At 37.2% G+C, this 20383-nt stretch overlaps 1 protein-coding gene across 1 annotated transcript in view; it reads right to left on the bottom strand.

The window, feature by feature from the left end:
* Positions 1–602: 602 nt before the first annotated feature.
* ADGRB3 (adhesion G protein-coupled receptor B3) overlaps positions 603–20383 on the bottom strand; it is a 477442-nt gene continuing 457661 nt past the window's right edge. The window contains exons 28-30 of the mRNA XM_026844073.1: positions 10893–10928; positions 3341–3445; positions 603–1408 (exon numbers count right to left, since the gene is read on the bottom strand). Of these exons, the coding sequence (XP_026699874.1) occupies positions 1220–1408; positions 3341–3445; positions 10893–10928 (330 nt within the window). The 3' untranslated portion in view covers positions 603–1219. The remainder of the gene's footprint in view (positions 1409–3340; positions 3446–10892; positions 10929–20383) is intronic.

Below are 20383 nucleotides of genomic sequence, written 5' to 3'. Positions count from 1 at the left end.
CCCCCCCCCCCAGTTATGCTGTAGATGAGGAGAGATTTTGAAGATCTGCTTTTGGTTGTAAGCAGTGAAAGGGGGATTTAGTCTCTCTATTCCTATTTTTTTAACTGTATTTTCTACATAAATCATGCTCTGCTCTTGATTTATAATACGAAACACACTCTTTTTTTGTTGTTTTTTGGTCTAAAATACTTCAGAATTTTTTATCTTTAAAGTCTTTCCTGTTGTTATACAGCAACAAGACCATGCACAAGAAGTAATGGTGCTCAATCAAAATTTTCTTTGGGTGCTGTGCATTGAAATTTAACATTTTCCATTATTCGTCTTTCTGCAATAAGACAAACATTTTTATAAAACAGAACCATTGTAATAGTATTCTGACAAGTCCAATTTATATGGTACATTGTCTCAAAAGAATACCTAAGAAAAAGCAGAATGGCTATACAAGCCTGCTAATACGCTTTAGAAACTCTTTGAAGAAGCTAGAACAACATGCTATTAAAACTCCAAATACATATTCGATATGTGTGTTTTTAAAGAAAACTTTATAAATATCCAAATTTAAGATAAACAAATACAGAATAAAAAGCACTAAGAAACTGATATGTAGACAAAGGTTTATTTACACCATACAACATTTTAAATATTTTATACACAGCTGCAGCAGAGAAAGCTACTCTGAGCTTTCTAGAGAAAACTGCAATAATAAAGATGTGAAATATATTATTCATATAAAAGTGAGATTATTACTTTATTGCATTTAAAGCAATGAAGAATGTAGCTCAACAGACATTCATTTAATGACAAAAACTTTGCTTTTATATTATAAAGTAAAAAGTGTAGTAATGGCCAAACAGACTGTTATAAACTTTAAAAACTGCATAAATATATACATTGTGCTTCATGGTGAAGTTTTTTGAAAACTAAACCAAATGAAGCTGTTACAACATGAATCGTTGCTTGAGGTTTATCTATAAAGATTACCTTACAAATCCATTCCACGGGTACTTACAACACACGATGGTAAGAATTGTACACCTGGTTCTCCACTAGCCGCACTAGTGGGAATATACTGTACGAAAAAAACCACTGACATTTGGCACAGGAAGACCCTGACGTAAAGTAGTCACAACGTTCAGACAAGAGTGTCAGGATTCCCAAAGTCTCTTTATTGTCAGTGCATTGAATTATTTTTGTTTTGTTCAGTTTGTTTTCCTTTTTATTAAACTTCTGTTTGAAAGTCACCTTCTTGCACATCTAAAGGCAAGTTCAGACACTTCTCCCATTCTGCTGGTCTGAGTTCTAAAGCATCTTTTGCCTCTGTGTCTAATACATTTATTGTTGTATAGTGTTGGTAGTCGCCTGTGGTTTTGAAACTGTCCCATGGAGCCTTGCTTGGTGCTGAGTTCTCCTGAAGACCAAAGAAAGAAGAATTAAAACCAAGGATGAAATATCGTGTTTTCAATTTATAAGGCTGATCACTAACGTGCTCTCATGAGACACAGAAGCCAGAGAGGGGAAATGACTTTGCAGGGAGCCAGGCTGGCGGGTGTTCAGCGCCGTTGCGACTCTTTCTCTGTGAACAATCAACACTTTGGCAGGCTCCTCACCTGAGCTGCCAGCTAAGCCCTTTCTTTCACAAGAACCAATGTATGTGAGGAATGGCCGAGTGATCCAGTACCAATAGCCATCTCTGTAACAGCAGTTGTGTAGAAAAGTGAGAGAAGAGAAGGTAATTGAGAATAGCTTGCTGCCTGAAATATGGAGTGGTTTGAAACAGAGATTGCCAGCTGAATTTTAAATTGGGGCAGGTGCATGACAGAACCATGGAAACCTCCTCCTTGAAAATGCTGAGAGCTACCTTGTTTTACAGGCTGATGAGCTCATGTATACTAGGTTTAACATGATGAAAGCTGCTTATTTTGTACTGAATTATTTTATTTTTTAATGCTAAGTTTTATAGTGTAAAAGACCAATTTAATTAGTGATTTCTGCTGTAACACATTGGGTGGGACTTAGGTGTGAAAACTCTAAGATTTCTGCACCATTACAGATGCCTTTGGATATTCTGCCTGATCTCCAACTATCTCTCATGAGAGGTGTAGGTCTCCCTTGAGACTTGTGTCATCATTGCCTGTACCATGATGTAGACTAAGATACCTGAGGCTGTCTAAAATAGCCTGAGATGCCTATATTTAGGTACCTGGATCACTCTCTGACTGTCTTACAGATAGACCATTCCTCTAGGCAGCTTTTAGTAGCAGACCTTTCAAAGACATAACACTGATGTGAAACGGAGTAAACACAACTCTTCCACTGAGATTCCTTTTGAGATTTTGAATTAATTCAAGCTTTACATGGACAGCAAATCTCAAATAGGGGGTGAATGAAAACTTAAATGTCAGCAAAGCTCAGAAGAGGGAGTGAGTGACAACTGGGTGCAAAATAACACATATCACAGCTAAAGGTTCATCAAAGAATCAGGGCCAAATTTCTGCTGGATTAAGATGATGTAAATGATGTAAATCCATTGGCCTCATATCTGCTTAATACCTCTTCTTCATGTCTGTGAGCAGCTCTTCTGAAAAAGTTATAAATACAATGATTCTAGCTCAGTTCCATTAAATACACAATTTTCACATTATGAAATTATATATAAAATTATTACTAATCATAATATTACTGCTAACAAATATGTCACACTAAATTAGCTGTTTTAATTAGGCAGAATCAACGATTTCCTTGCTCTAATTATCAGATGTAGTCAGGGTGTTATGCATGTGTGTATGAGTGTGTGTGTACAAATTTGAATTATGATGATAGCAGAGTCAACTCAGGATGATTTAATTTTTGCTTTTCCTGTGGTAAATATTTATAAAGCTATTATGGAAAAGACACGGCATTACAGTAACCCTGTATGTTTTCTGGACCATCTCACGTATAGGTGAATCTAACTGGACTTGTTTGTACTAATTAATTTAATATCTGCTTGCCTAGCTAGAGGAAAAGCCCTATTGGCCAAATTACATTAGTGAGCTGCTTTCTCTATATAAAGTCCTTTAGACTTGGGACACACATACAGATTTGAAATCTGTTCCCTACAGTTCAATTACCTGTCATCTATAATGATGTCAGTGAGTTAGTTATGGTCTAGCTGTAAAACCTAATGAGTCTCGTTATAGGTTAGATTATTGAAAATATCTTTTGTTCTAATTTCTGAGCTATCTAAAGGTAGCACAGAGTAAGGTCTTCTCAGGAAATAACACTGAATTCAAAGGACTCTTGTTTCATTGTTGTTGTTAAGGATCCATCATATTTTAAATATCTAAGAAGGAAAACTTACCATACTGCCTGATTTTGGTACATCCCGAAATCTGTCCAGTGTCTGAAATTTCTGATTTAACTCTTGAAACAATTCCATGTGCCTCTTTCTTGTATGCATGACCTTCTGCAAAATGGAGCATAATTGCTTGCATTTATAATTGAATCTGGGCTTTTTTAAGAGAAGCATTATTTTCCCCAACATAACAAAGTAAATTGAATTTGGTAGGGCCATCTTTTCCCTATAGACTTGACCAGTGGAAGTGAATTGCACTGAGCCTTCTCTCTGCTCTGTTTAATGTTCTTCCTGTGTACAAGAGACTGTTTTTACCCCACATTTATTGAGTTGCTGAAGTTAAGGGACACTGTTTTTGTGCTAGCTTAAAAGTATTTTGAGAGTGATGTCAGTTTCTCATAAGGATATTTCTCTTGCACATTAGGAATGTTTTCTAGAATTTCTGTTTTCATCATGGATGATAATATTTTAATTTCTACAGGAATGCAACAGCAGTTTGTAATTGTCCCTATCGGAATAATTTTTTGAGAACACTGAACTCAGAAATCTTGGTCCAAAATGGAAAACCCCCAAATGTTATGGTGGTTTTTTGTTTGTTTGTTTGTTTGTTTGTTTTTTTTAATTAGACATCTCTTGTCATTCAGATCATCATAAAATAAAGTTGAAAAGGCATTCATATTAAGAAAAGTAGGCATTATTTTTCAATTTTACTTGCTTTCTTATGTCATGGACTGGGCAATTGGAAACCAGTCCCCCTCTAGCCCATGCACAGGGCACTCTTCCACAAAAACTAATTATATGACTCCTGTGTAAGAGTTGGGGATCCCAAACAGCCCCCACAGTTGGAGGAAACCCTTGGCCATGTATTTGTCTTGGCAGCTACATGGAGAGTAAAGCCTGTTTTGAAGCCTAGACTGTCAAGGCTACCATCTGCATTGTTTCCAAACAAGCTCACACAGAGTATGGATTCAGACTAGCCTCTGGAGCAAAGCTGAAGGCTGCTTTATTGTTCAGCCAATCGCATGGTTCTGTGGTCTGGGTGGACAGGGGACAGGAGGGACTGAGGATGCTTCACCTCAGTCCAACAGCAGATGGGCTCAGCTTGGCTTTTCTTAAACTTTTTCTTGAACTTGAGTTACAGCCAGGGCAGCAACCAATAATGATGACAGAAAAGGTGCAGAACACCAATGCATGTCCACTAATTTTCAAGCCTGATTTTCCCTGAGATTGTACATGACAAACCCTGCAAACTTGTGTACACAGTGCCTGAGTGTGACCCTTCCCAGCAAGACCACTTCTGGCAAGTCTGGATTAGTACCTTTTAAACTGGAGTGGGAGTAGCTGACCCTCAAATAATGCTTTACCAATACTAATTTTAACTTTACCTTTCATTTTCATTCTGTGTTTACAAATTTCATTAAAAGTGGCTTCTATCTTGGCCATGCATTTCTACTGCCATGCTGTAATAACCATATCATCCTTAATAAAGCTACACCATAGCTTAAGAATCACAGAATCATAGAATGGTTTGAGTTGGAAGGGACTTTAAAGATCACCTAGTTCCACCCCCCTGCCATGGGCAGGGACACCTCCCACTAGCCCAGGTTGCTCAAAGCCCCGTCCAACCTGGCCTTGAACACTGCCAGGGAGGGGGCAGCCACAGCTCTGGGCAGCCTGTTCCAGTGTCTCACCACCCTCACAGTAAAGAATTTCTTCCTTATGTCTAATCTAAATCTACTCTCTTTCAATTTAAAGCTCTTACCCCTGGTCCTATCACTACATGTACACTTCTGGGAACAGGAAATTGGCAACATCATTCATAAAAGAGACATGAGATACAGCAAGCAATTAAAGACCTATTAATGTGAGTTTTGGGTGAATAAGGGAAACAATTTTGCAAGATTTGGTGAGGAACTTGAAAAATGTAATTTCACTAAAGGTAGCTAATCTAAATTTATGAGGGAAGTTTCACTTAAGTGACTTCCTAGGGATTCTTTTAAGCTATTGCTGTTATGGTAGACAGGGATATGTAGCAAATTTCACATACACAGAATTTAAAAAAGAAAAGTTCTACCTAATAGATTATTATTGGCTGAAATAAGGAGACATGCTGAAGGGAATAAAACAAATTTGGTGGTTTAAAATACTGGTTCTAAAAGCAGGAAATAGCATATGACTGTGAAATAAGTATCTCCAGTCAGAAACTTTTTAATAGAAGGTTAGGAATATACTGAATGTTACTTTCTGATATTTTTTTGAATTGTGTACCCAAGAATTCATTAAATAGCAAATATGAATAATGTAAATGTCTTACTCAGTTCATTACATTATTCCTGAGGAGAAGCAGGTGGGAGGAGAAATTAAACACTTGCAGTGGAAACTCTTCCAGAAAAAAGGCTTTATATTTTTTTTCTTAATAGCAGAATGACTGGTATGCACATGTACCTATGGATCTTTTCGTTGCTTTGTGTTTTTCTGGCTTCCATTCCATAATTCCTACCCACTGACACCCGCCCCTCCCCACTGCTTATAAAGAACAATCTGAACTGAAAGTGCAGTAATTTAAATTTTCAACTTTAAATTTTCTTTTCTAAACTTCTTTTAAATTCCTTGTTAGAAAGCATCATATTACCTCCTTTCTAGAAAATATGGTCTGTTGGGTAACTCTCTTTTATGAGAAAATAACTCACAGAGTATTTGTAGGCGTTTAATCTGTCTTCTCTATTAAATGGGAAATATGGAAAATGCAGCTTTATCAATCTCAGAAATACACAATTTTTGTCAATACAAAGCTGGAGATTTTGACCAATATATACTAGGATGATTGTAGTAGCATCAGGACCTGAACAGGATGGAAAAGCAGCTTCTCATGCTACCCTTTGAAAGCACATTTTCTTTAGGTGCAGCTGGGGATTTTCCCATTAATGCCACATTCCCTCTAGAAGCACCTCAGCCACATTTTCCTGTGGTCTTTCCTGCAGGCTCTGTAACTCTTGTGCCTCAAACCCTAAAGGGGGTCAGACTGATCTGATACCCCTTCTACATTTCTACTCTCACTCACAAGTAACATCGTCTGTGTTTTGAACAAACTAAGCCTTAGCTGAGCATCTACTCTCAGAAGAGGATTCAGTGGCTATCATCACGATGAGAAGCACTTCAAACATGTACCCAGGTCCCTTTTTTATTTATGACAGGTTTGTAGATGAGTTCAAGCACAAACATTTTCATGAAGATTTGTGGTCAATCTTATGAACAACAGTAATAATAATAATAATAATGTAATTCAATTTGTCTTGGAGAATTTCTATATTGTCACAGGTAAAAATGCTCTCTCTCAAATATTGTATGAAATAGCTAAGTGAAAAGAACAGATGGGGGAGTGCCTTCCCAGCCTTATAATAGAAACATGCTGTGTTTTCAAGATGTTACAGGTATGATCAGCTGCCAAACTTAGGAATGGGAAAGGATTTTTCCCTGCAGGCATATTTTTTTTCACCTTTGTCTTTGAGACATGTCTTCAGGTTAGTAAGAGAATGATTTTAAACTTTTGTGTGAGTTTATAATGTTATAATGAATAGCTATTGCAGAAGAAATTCCAGAAGAATGCAGCTCCAGCAATTAAGGATCACTTTAGTATTATTGCTGGGGAGACTCTCCTGCTCTGTGGAAAAAAAGACATTCCGGTATTCACACTTGTCCTGTGTATCTTTCCTCTTCCTGATGGGTAGAAGCTCAAAAAGAGCCAGCGATCACTTGAATCCTGGGGAGCAGGGTAGTAAGACACTTTTCTGAATTATTTGACATAAATGTTATTACCAGCATAGATCCAATGAATGCCTCATAGAAAGGGGAGAGTGGGGTGGATGACTGGGGAAATTCAGCAGTCAGAGCCTCTCACAGAATTAAAAGGTAATTGTCATCTTGAATCTTAAAATGCATGTCAATAATACTGTTTAACTCTTTTGTATGTTTTTTATAAGTGTCAGTGCACACCTATTATAAAGTCCTCCTGGGAATTTCCACAACATCTGTATTTCTGTTCAACATAATTAGAATGAATTTTATTTGATCTGACAGCTAAGTATTACTGCTGAACCCTCATGAAAGAGCTACTTGTCCAGCTTTAGGGAAAAACAGAACATAATGACTGGGATTGGGAGGCTCTTAGCTTCAGTCACCATAGTCAGCAGCAGCAAGGATCTAAAATGTCCAGACCTATGAATTTTGGTCACGTTTTGGATACTGGACTGCATGAATGAGTCTAAACTAATCCTTGGTAATAGCAAGATAAGAGCTGTAAAGCTGTTGCATGTTGACTGTTGATTTTATCAAAATTCAGATTTCAAATAAATTAGTGTTTTGCAAAATCTAATAGTGGAGAGTATATTATTTGGCAGCAATACTTTCTGTCTACAGACTAAACCCAGTATTTTTTTTTTTTTTTTTTTTTCCCTACATAAAGGCATAAGCTAAGAATGTAAAGGGAAACTATTTAAAAAGGGAAAACAAGATACCACCTAGAGTCCTCTCTAAGATCTATGGTAAGGGCTAGCCAAATAGGATGCCATCATTTTCTCTCTCCCTTTCCTTTAACTGTAGACATAAGCCTTCTATAACACTACCCAGCAGTCACAGGACTTTTACTATTTGTAGCCCATTGCAAAGGCTCTTGAAGGTACACCTGAATTTCTACATATATGGGAGATAACTGGGACAGAGAGTATTTTATGGCATTGAGTACAGTCATGATTTGCCTGTATTCACACTACATAGCAGCTGTATTTGAGTTTCAGCTGTTGTCCTCAGGAAAAAAAAAAAAAAAAAAGTTATTCGTGTGTTTCTTTGTTTTTATTTAAATTTGTCTATATTGAGGCAAGTGTTGCATTGCAGCCCACTAGCACATTCTTTTTTTTTTTTTTTAACCAGTGAAACTGTGACTCTACTGTAGTAAGTCAAACCTGTCCAAGACCATTCTCTGACACCATCTAACATGGAATGTTCTCCATGAATGCTACAAAATTGTTTTAGTCTTCAAAATAAGAAGTCTACAACCAATTGCCTATTGCGAATGGTACCTAGGTTGCAGTGGTTCCCTAAGGATATTTCAGGAACTGTTTGGAGAGACAAGGGTGATCCAGACTAAAATAGCAAAGGTCATTCTAAAAATTCATCCATATAAAAACTGGTATTTTGGAAGCCAGGAATATTCCCCCAACTGCCTTTAGTAAGATAGGCATAGCCTGAGGATTTGTCTTGTATGGATACAGAGAGACATTTGTGAGAGGTTGAGGGTGTAGAGACTGCTGGAAAAGTGTTAAAAGAAAAAGTATAGAGAGTGCCAAGCTTGTCACAGCCTTGTCCATACTGTGTATTTAGCATGTGTTGTCCTCAGAACCACATCCATAGCATTTGGTATCCTCAGTACTGTGGATGGATGTTGTCTCAGAGAGGACCAGCTGGCACTGGTCACAGACAAAGCAGAGAAAGTGTTAAACATTTAAGTGGTATGGCCAATCACTCTAGCTGGACCGCACCTCTGGGCTCTATTCTGGTTTGAAGTCAAGCTGCTTTGAAGTACCAAAATGGCAGTGTTTTGGCCACACAACACTATCTCAATTCCCTTCATCACTATGCTTTGCTGAGCGAAGGAATCTGAGTGGCTATTTGAACATTTTATGGCTTATTTTGCTTTACCTCAGACAGACAGCCACGCTATGGGTGAGGACACAGGAAAGCCTACAGGCTTAATCACAGGAACCATAAAACAGGGAGGTGAGATGGGGTTAGTTTGAGTCAGTACTTTGAAAACACAGCAGCAACTGGCACAGCATCATTGTCACTCTCACTTCCTCAGCAGTGAATCCTAATGGCCCCATCCTTCCCTCTTTACAAACAAATATATTTGCCTACATTATAATCATACTTCTAAAAATATTAGGCAATTATGCTACAAATAAGACAAGAAAAAGGTGTAAGCATCTTAAATACACTATGTAAGTCAAAAGAAGATATGTGATGGGAGGACTGATTCTTGAGAGCAGAATGTGTACAGCATTGTTGGTGTTTATTTGGTGTTGGATTTTGCTCTCCGGAGTGATAGGAAGAATGTTTTAGTATCTGTTGCCACCAGGAATGTTCTCATCATGAACAGAATGATATTCCTACCTTTCAATAAAAACCATTAAAATTCCGAATTCATTATATCACTATAATTATAAAGCTTTTGTTCATACTGCTTTCATTTCATTTTAGACTTGCTTGCTCATCAGAATTTTGGTGTTGATTCATGTTTGGTTTTTTTTTTCCTTTCTATGTATTGTTCCTAAAGCATATTTAGGATAAGCTTTTAATTTTATTTTCCTTAAACTTACTGTGTGAATCTTTGTCTGGTGGATTATCTGAGACATTAAATGACTGCTTAAGGTCACTATACTCTCTGGGTGAAAATGATGTAGGAGATTAAGGCATGATGTTAAACTACCAAGAAACCACAGTCAGACACAAAAGGTCAGTATTTCAGCAGGTCACAACAGCAAAATTCTCTCTCTGCAAGGCTTCTATGACCACTGTTATAGCTGCATTTTGCTAGTTCTGTCTCTTTCTTCTCTAGGGACTAGAATCTGAAATCTGAAAGTACATGTGCTGTGCTTATTGTACAAATAATAATAAAAAATGCTTTTCTTTGCATATGCAAACAGTGAGGGTAATTTATAGCTATATTTGATATATACTGATCACTGGATGTTAATGTTTAGCTTGAGATCTGTAGGTTTCATGTAACTATTACAATTGTTCAACTTGCATGAACCTATGCAAAAACTCCAAATCCATAAATTATTAACTTTCCCTTGAAAACCAACTCCTGTATGGCTTCTGGTAGAGAATAGAGGAAAATCTCTCAGATAAAAAAAACTAAGAGACCTAACCATACTGACTGAGACAGAACAAAATGGTCATTAGCTAGCACAACCAAACCTGCTTATTCAATGTGGATATTCAACCTGAAGAACCTTACATGAACTTGATTTTTTATATAGCATGTGATCTGTAAGCTTTTGCAACTGCAGCACTTTGTCATCAAAATTTTGACACATTCATAATCACTATTTGGATGTGAAACTCGTATGTCAGTAAATCAGTATTGAAGAAAGATAGAAAAAATGATTGACAATCTCCTGAACAAAGCAACCTTCTGTAACACCATGGCCTGTCCTACAGAAGTGACACACTTTTTCAATAGATAAAAAAAAAAAAAAAAAAAAAAAAAAAAAAAAAAAAAAAGAAAAAGAAAACCAGATGAAAATGAAGAGGCAGAGAATTTAAAAACTGAAACCATGATGGTTAATATTGCAATATGACAGTTTGAGCTCAGAATATTTTACAAACAAGTTGCACCAAAGTAGTTTTAATGAATTGCTCATCATGTTCTGTACAGTACCAATTGAACAACCCTATGACATCTCCTATGTCAGAAGACTAAGATCTGCTAAAATGAACACTTCACATTTACTTTTAGGAAAATACTTTTAATAATCAGGAATAATTCAGTAAAACTTACTTCAAAGTCAAGGTCCGAATAACGTGATTTTCTTCTCTATTAAGCAGTAAAAAAGAAAGAAAAAAGAGGTTTCATTAACAAGGGGACTATTCACCAAATCATATTAATGAGTCTAAATAACATTCTTGTTTTCCTATCAGATATATATTAGGAATTCTGTGAGAGGGTGTAGATTTTTATCTTGATAATTTAAGATGAATGCATGACTTTGCATACAGTTTTTTTAGACCAGTATCATATTCTTTTCTCTGAAATAAACCAGACTGCATTTCACCAGGATGCATAACGTGCATGTTACTTGCATGCAATTGAACCTACTGGTGTGTAAAATGTAAATATTTCTGTACTTTCTGTGGTATTTGCAAATTATCGTTATATTTATCCTTTTTACACAGCTATCTATGATTTAGGTTTGTATAGGTATACAGAAATTCTTCCTTTCCTACATCAGGCTTACATTGGTACAACTCCATTGATTTTAATGGAATAAATGATAGCAAAATCAAGCCGAAGCCATCTATACTTTCCATAGCTTCCACTTGTTTTTTTGCAATGAAAATCTGGATGGAGAAAGCAATGATTTTGTTTTACACTTATGACAACTCTGATTCAAAGCATCTGATATAAAGCAAGAATGATTTACTAGTGAAATAATCACTTGTATACAGTGCAACAGAATATGATTATTTAGACATATCACAAATAATTTAGCACATAATTTTTTATAGAGTCTAAAAGAAACCAATTATAAAGTCAAATTATATTAGAAAGAAGCAGAAATATTATAAGGAAGAGATAAAAATATCTTTTTTCTTCTAAGGTTGGAAATTGGATGGCTTGCAATAGACTAAAGAGATGTAGAAACAGTGGTTGGAAGAGCTGAAAAGAGTTCAAAGAACATGTGAATGGAAAGAAAAGATACATTCTCCTTCAGGAAGGAGAGTTAAAGGAAAGGAAAAGTACCCCAAGGAAACAAAAAGGCTTGGTGCTACAATTTAACCCTAATTTTTGTGTTAGGATAGGATGGCTTTAAGTTATGGTAAATTAACCTTTTCAGATTGCTTCTACTTTCTGCAGTGAGATACAAATCAAACCCATTAAGCCAAGATGAATAATGTTACTAACTTCATTAGACTTTGATTCTACTTGGTTTAACAAACACGCAGGTTTTAGCAATTTGTTTTCTTGCAATCGAAATAAATAATTTTACAACTCTTTCATTTGTAGAAAGTGGAAAATGGTTGGTCTCTGAGCCCTTGATAATACTACTTTGTGACATATTGTCTAGTTTTGTAGTAAAATTTTGATACTCCAATCCTCAGTAATATGAAGAAGAGCACTATATCGCTTTTGACACACTGATGTCTAAAGAGCTGGGAGGCCGTATGAAAGAACAGTCTATAAAACAATTCAACCAACCAACAACAAGGTTTGGAGAAGCTATCTTTAATCAGCAAGGCTTGATTTAACCTAGCACATTTAAAAGAGAATATTTAAAAATAAATTAAATAATTCTGCAAAAATAAGTAGTATGAAAACACAAAAACAGCAAAGGTCCTGGAGGCAAAAATAATATGAGGATATTATACCCAAATTCTTAAATTAGCTAAGTTCTTACTTCTCACTCATATTAAGGGGACTATGGTACAAGTGTATCTTGACACAGGCCTTCATCATTCCACAGTAAACCAGCAGCTGAAGAAATCTATGGATCTCTAATGAGGAAGGACCTTTTTAAGGTGCCATTAGAGCACATCTACCACTATGAAAGCTCAGTGGCTACAAAAGAAGAAACTTGTACAGCAGATAACAAAGTGAAGTTTACAGGAGAAGCTTTGAAAAATGCTTGAAAAAGCTATTTTGAAGCTACAGTTCAGTAATAAATCTGGTATCATTGAACTATCTGACTGAGAATCCTAAGTGGAAACATGGAAAATTTAGGAAGAAATGTGTAGTTTGCTAGATACTCTTATTTATAAAACTGGAGCATTTGTATTTTGCCTTAAGTCTGCTTGATCACTGAAAATATTCTTGACATAGCTGGATTATTAGGCTTTGCAGCCTATCACTGTTTACATGGTAAAAAGACATATCTAACAGACTGCAGCATATTTAACTGTGCTATTGTCAGAAAGTGTTAACTATTGCAATTTTGCTGATAGATTACACAAGTTATGACCAAACAGGTCATGCCACAGGTTTATCTCAGTGAGTATATTTGTAGGGCTCACAAGAACCTGTCACAAACACATTTATTTTAAACTTACACAGAACATCTGTTCTGTGCTTGTTCTTCACTTTTTTTCCATGGCTGCATACAATGAAATACAGCACAAGTGCTGTCAAAGCCTGTTCTCCTAAAACATAAAAGTATGTAACTGCCACAGGTCTTTAAATTTCTGAAAAACAAAGGATGCCGGTTATGAATGTGATCCTGCATCACTGAAAGTCATCTGCAATATTGTCACTGACACCACTAGGTACACAGTCAGGTCCTCCGGGCTATTACATCATTGCCTTGAAATGACTGTAGTGTTATTTTTCTGAGAGAGAAACATATTCAGAAGCATGAAGTCACTGGGAATCTTAATTTATGAGGATGGAAGTTTCCCTTCAGTCCCAAATGGAAGTGGTCATTTTTCTCCTAGTTTCTGTAGGATATACAACAAGCTTAAAACATGCAAATCAACACTTTAATTGTTATTGTATATATATTGTTTTTCTTAAATGCAGTTTACTTGTGTCTCTTTTGGCTGATAAAAATGTGGTTTCCCACACATACCTAAATGCTTTCAGAAATCAACCATCTGGCTTATTCTACAATTTAAATTAATGAAAGCCAGCAGCTGAGTGGAGTAAGGGGAAAAAAAATCACTTGCATCAAATGAGTTGCTGAACTGGTTACACCACTATGTTTCTTTTCAAAAAGCTGTTTCTTTTACCCACCTGCAGAACAGAATTATTTTATCCAGCATAAAAATTAGACTAGAAGCTGATTTTTTTTCAAGGATCAGTTGCAGATTGACTTGATTATTAATGTCAGTAGAACATAAATAACAAGTAACTGTAAGAGATAATATCAAATGTTTTCCCTCTTTAGTATTTTGTATTTGGCCAGGTTCTGCAGTGATGCTGCAGGAATGATGCTTCAGAAATGACACAAGGGCAAGTATAAAGTGGTATTTCTGCTGCAGTACCCTCCCTAGTGCTTCAGTGATTTAGGAATTTCCTTGGGAGGATCTTACTCCGTTGAGCTTAATAACACTTTTTTACATTATTCCATTAATCTAATCATGTATTATAATAATTCTTAATTTTGACATCAAATGTGCTGAGGTAGTGAATTCTACAACTTAAATATGCATAGCGTGACAAAGAAAGTAATTTTGTTTATCCCTTTGCCATTTCATTTGATGCTCCTGTTTTTTATATTATAGGGAATATGAATAATCATTCCTTATTCACTATTCACTCATCTGTCTTCCAAGCTGATGAGCTTTAATGCTGAAGACCTGAAAGGATAACTAATAAAGGGACTTCCTAAAAAGCTGAAGACACATGCAATTATTTAGCATCAGGGAGTTAACTGGAATAATTCTGAAAAAGCTCAGGGGTATGGGTAAGTAGTGAACTGCAATCCATGCGCAATTACAAATGCTACAAAAAAAAGGTCAAATCTCCATTTAAACAGGCAAGGATCTGAATAGCCTTTTCTGAACAACTCCAGTGAGTTGTATTAGTGTTCTAAACTGGCAGAAGTCAAATCATGCCTGTAAACTGGGGTAATTTCAGATGACAGCAGCAAAAAGTACTTTAAAAGAGTTAATGACAAGGGATCAAAGGAAAAGATAAAAGAGTGATACAGCTTTAAACAATGTTTAAATATTGGCTCTGGAAGAGGCAAACACAGAAGCTTGTTCGGAAACCTTAGAAGGATATAAACACTGGTAAACAAAGCTGGTGTGAGAAAAAACCGAAAAGTTGTAATTCAGACAAAATAGTGAAAAATAAAGGAAATTGCAGAGATGCTGCTGGGAATAAAGAAAATTTATTTTACTGGAAATAATCTGCTAACGGAAACAGTGGAAGCCCTTCACTCTAGTCTTGAAAGTGAGGTTTGACTCTGCATTGGGGAAATGTGCTGTAGAAAATGTTATTCCATTGCTAGAAAAGATGACCTGACAAGATTTTTTTCATCTCTGATTTCTACAGCTCTTTTATCTTAATTGATAAAATCCATTTTACAGAAAAACAACAAAAAAAAAAGAGATCCAACTTTCATGCCAGGACCAAAGTGAAACTCTGTGAAAAGAAGTCTGGAGCAGTAATTCATTTTAAATCAATTTTACTTTGTACTAATCATGTATAGCTTCTCTGTGTAATTCCAGAGCAACTTTAAACTCTGCTCACTGAAGGACAAAAATAGCATACTGAAGAATAATTTCCATAGAGCATGCACTAATCCGCTGGCACCAGGAAAGAGCTGTTCTCACTAAATGACTAATAAAATCCCTCTCCATCTCTGTAAAATGACAAATGCCTGGTTTTCTCCTTATTCTAGCCAGCATTACACCACTACCTGATTAATTACACGAGATACTTCTGAAGATATATTGCATTGTGCAAAGTATAATTGAAACCAGAGATACCATATTATAGTGAGGGCTATAACCATGCTTCTATTAATATAAAGCCTTATTATCAGCAGTTTATAATTCACTCTGAGATTAGATTTGACATACAAGATCTTAGCCCTGGGAGGATTTCTTTCCTGAACAAAATTACAGAAAAATCTTTTTTGGCCCTCAGAGATATAAAAGTGGAATGTGGATAGACAGTTTTGATTTAAAATGTATTTTGTGTGTATATAACTGGAAAAAAACATTAGTTTCTGAATAGAAAATTGTGTTGGCTCTTAGTTCATAACATGAGCTAGACATAAAGCAAGTACATTTTCATTAAAAAGTGGATTAGCTCTTTAATGTGGGAATTTTAAAATAAGCTAGCAAATTTAGTGCATCAACACACAGCACAAATGTAATTTCAGAGATACCAATTTAAAAATATTCTGGCAAATTATTTTGCTTTGCTGCTCCCTTTTTTAATAGGAAAACCTGCATATGTCTTTACTCAATAAGCAAACCCCACTTGTTTTGTGTTTCTGAAGGCTTTGAGGAAAAGCAAGGCATTTCTTAAATGGACAAGCAATTGAAAATAAGTTTCTTAAGGACAGTATGTACATAAGATAACTTTTTATAATATAAAGTCTGAAATATATGCTGTACTTCATCATGCTGACTAAAATTTTGGTTCTTTAAATCTTCTGTTACTAGAATCTATTCTGCCTAATTCTACCCCCACTCCTGTACAATAACCTGAAAATAAGCTGGATCAATTTCTGAAATCAGAGGAATCTGAGACCTACTCATTCAAGCAAAAGAGAGGGTTGTTATGGGGCTAGCCTTCATTTCACTGAGTCACAAAGCTGGCAAGATCTGTCTCTACAGCTTACTGAAGAATGAAATGAGGAATGGGAGGGAGAGAAATCTCAGATACAGAATGCCTGAAAATGCAATGTGGAAACATGATAAAGAGGAAATTCCTGTGGTGCTCATTTCTTTATTTCTGCTCTCTCTGTCTCTTTACTTCTCATATCATAAATCAAAATGACTCCACACCTTTTTTGGTCTTATTCTGCCTGATGCTCTGGTACTTTATTGACAAGACTGACTGTTTTAACTGTATTTCTTCTTTCCTGTTTGTTTTTTGGTTTGGTTTGGTTTGGTTTCTTTAATTGTAGACCTTGCTCCTTCCCTGATGCTTTAGCTCCATTCTTCCTAACACTTTCATTTTAAGCTTCTCCATTTCTGCCCTTTCTCTTCTTTTTTTTTCAACATGCCTGTCTTTTTTTTCTCTCTATCTACACCTTTACTTTTTCTTTGCACTTCACTATCTTTAATGTATTCCTTTATTTTCTCAGCTGTAACAGTTTTTCTTCCTGAAGTCCCATATCAGCAATTTGGCCAAGGAGCTCTGAAGCATACTTTCTTTGAATATGTTAAGAGATCTTATGAATGAATACAGGATTATTTTGGTCACACAATCAACTTCCCATCTAAGGGCTTTATGTCTTTCTCCACATAAAATCTCATAGCAGAAGCTGAGACAGAAAAAATAAAGAAAGCAGATACGAGACTGGAAAGAGAATCCCAGTCCTTTACATGGCAAACAGTTTGGGAAGTCCTTTCCTTCCTGTTATAAAGCAGATGCTCTTTCTTCCTTTTAATAAATGTTTCTATGTCCTGCCTTTACATGCCCTTCCTCTTATGATAGTTAAAAGTCTTTGGCTCCTTTCAGCTCTTTTCAATTTCTGCTCACATTACACTAACTATAGCTCCCTTGAAAGAACCCATCATTCTTCTTCCACAAAGGTAACAATGCAAGTCTCCTCACATAGTCAGGCAGCAGGCATCTACTCCTTCTTGCATTTTTTTTTTTTGCACAATGAAAAGAAAAGAATTACTTATCCTGGAGTATGTTGAACAAATCAGCTTCTTTCTCTGCATTTAAAACTCCTAATCTTTCCTTGCATCTAAGTGGTTGGGAATGCACTATTTCACTTCAAAGTAATTTCATATTAATGAACTCACCACTCCGAGTATATATTTTCAAAACAAAAACCATTCCAAAAGAATGTATTGAGAACACTTTCTTCATTAAAATCAAAACACTCTAAACTGAAGGAACACACTCCAAGCCACTTTGATGCCAAGGTAGCAAAGCCAGTTTTAATCCAAGCATATAAGGGTTCTGCAGGAGATTAGCCAGATGTTCAATTACTCCTCCTAAGAAACTCTGTAATGTACTAATAAGCCTTCCTGTGCCTATAATCGCATGAGTACTGTTGGGTGCATACCAAACAGAATGAAAAATCACTGACTTGCACATTGTGAATCTGCAGATCCTTAAATTTACACTTATTTGGACAATATTTCTATGTAAATATTATGGTATTCTCAGACTATCTTTTGAATGCTGAAACCGTTCCCTATAGAATAAAGCATTTGATTGTTCCCAACTAAGCATTTTTTTGAGAAAAAAATATGCAGATATAAAAACTAGAAGACCGTTTATGACACAGTGTAGGATTCATCTGACTAAATGTAGGATACCAACATTTTTGATGTTTATGTCTGAACTACTCATTTTGGCTTCTTCTGTGGCACCTGAAGAGAGGCACCTGCAGTATGGGCATGTGATTTACTTCATCCTGGAGCACATGTCTAAAAGTGGCCAAAAATTGCCTGTTTCTCTCCATTGACTCTAAAGGGGACCCAAACATGAAAAGCTCTTTTTCCATATCAGAAGGGGAATACCTACATTTAGATAGCTAATGGCAGGGGTGATGGATCGTCCCTGAAAAGTATGTTCTTGTGCTGATACCATAGTTGTGTTCCAAAACATCCATCTCCAAAGACCTCAATGAATACGAAGACTAAATCGTAGAATTATAGAATGGTTTGGGCCAGAAGGGTCCTTAAAAATGATCTAGTTCCAACCCCCTGCCATGGGCAGGGACACCTTCCACTAGCCCAGGTTGCTCAAAGCCCCGTCCAACCTGGCCTTGAACACTGCCAGGGAGGGGGCAGCCACAGCTTCTCTGGGAAACCTGTGCCAGTGCCTCACCACAATCACAGCGAAGAACTTCTTCCCTATATCTAATCTACTCTCTTTCAGTTTAAAGCCACTACTCCTTGTTTGCTCACTACATGCTGTTGTAAAAAGTCCCTCTCCGGCTTTCTGGTAGGCCTCATTTAGGAAATGGAAGGGTGCTATAAGGTCTTCCCAGAGCTTTCTCTTCTCCAGCTGCGTCTATTCTCTGAACCCCAATCCTCTCAGGCTGTCTTTGTAGGAGAGGTGCTCCATTCCTCTGGTCATCTTCATGGCCGTCCTCTGGACCCACTTAAGCAGGTCCATGTCCTTCTAATGTTGGGGGCCCCAGAGCTGGACACAGTACTCCAGGTGGGGTCTCAAAAGCGTGAAGTAGAAGGGGCAGAATCCCCTCCCTCGACCTGCTGGCCACACTTCTCTTGATGCAGCCCAGGATACAGTTGGCTTTCTGGGCTGTGAGTGCATATTGCTGGCTCATATGCATCTTTTCATCCACCAGTACCCCAGAGTCTTTCTCTGCAGGGCTGCTCTCAATCCACTCACCGTTCAGCCTGTACCTGTGCTTGGGATTTCCCTGGCCCATATTCAGGACCTTGCACTTGGCCTTGTTGAACTTCATGAGGTTTGCATGGGCCCACCTTTCAAGTCTGTCCAGGTCCCTCTGAATGGCACATCCCTTCCCTCCAAAGTGTCAACTGCACCACACAGTTTGGCATCAGCAAACTTGCTGAGGGTGCACTCTATCCCACTGTCCATGTTGCCAACAAAGATGTTAAACAGTGCCAGTCCCAGTACCGACCCCTGAGGAACGGCACTCGCCACTGCTCTCCACTTGGACATCAAGCCACTGAACACAACTCTTTCTGTGAGACCATACAGCCAATATCTTATCAACCGAGCAGTTGATCCATCAACTGATGGATCCAGTTTAGAGACAAGGATGTCATGTGGAACAATGTTGAATGCTTTGCACAAGTCCAGTTAGATGACATCAGTTGCTCTTCCCCTATCCACCAGTGCCGTTATCCCGTTGTAGAAGGCCACCAAATTTATCAGGCACGATTTGCCCTTAGTGCAGCCATGTTGCCTGTCACCAATCACCTCCCTATTTTCTATGTGCTCTAGCATAGCTTCTGGGAGGATCTGCTCCATGATTTTGCCAAGCACATTGGTGAGACTGACTGGCTTGTAGCTTCCTGAGTCTTCCTTTTTTCCCTTTTTAAAAGTGGCGGTTACGTTTTGCCAGTTCCCTCAGGACCCATGGATGTACCTCATCAGGTCCCATGGACTTGTGCACCTTCAAGTTCCTTAGGTGATCTTCAACTTCATCTTTTACAGTGGGTGGTTCTTCATTCTTCTAGTCCCTGCCTTTGTGTTCTACGACTTAGGTGGTGTGGCTGGAGCACTTGCCAGTGAAGCCTGAGGTAAAAAAGCCTATGTCCTTCCAGAGAGGGCCCACATTTTCCCTAGTCTTCCTTTTATCACTGACATACCTATAGAACCTCTTCTTGTTGCCCTTGATGTCTTTGGCCAAAATTAATTTTATCAGGGCTTTAGTTTTCCTAAACTGATCCCTGGCTGCTCAAACAATTTCTCTGTGTTCCTCCCACCTGTTCTTGCTTCCACACTCTGTAGGATCCTTTTTGAGTTTCCTGTTCATCCATGCAGGCCTCCTGGCATTTTTGCATGACTTTGTCTTTGTTCGGATGCATCGCTCCTGAGGTTGGAGGAGGCGATCCTTGAATATTAACCTTGTTTTTCAGGGAAGTGAAAGGGGAACTGCTCCTACAGAGCAGAAATCCTTCTGCTTTTATGTTGGA

Source organism: Athene cunicularia (genome assembly GCF_003259725.1).
Source record: "Athene cunicularia isolate RWA chromosome 3 unlocalized genomic scaffold, athCun1 chr3_part1, whole genome shotgun sequence".
NCBI classification, from domain to species: Eukaryota; Metazoa; Chordata; class Aves; order Strigiformes; family Strigidae; genus Athene; species Athene cunicularia.
This window is presented reverse-complemented; position numbering and strand designations above follow the sequence as displayed.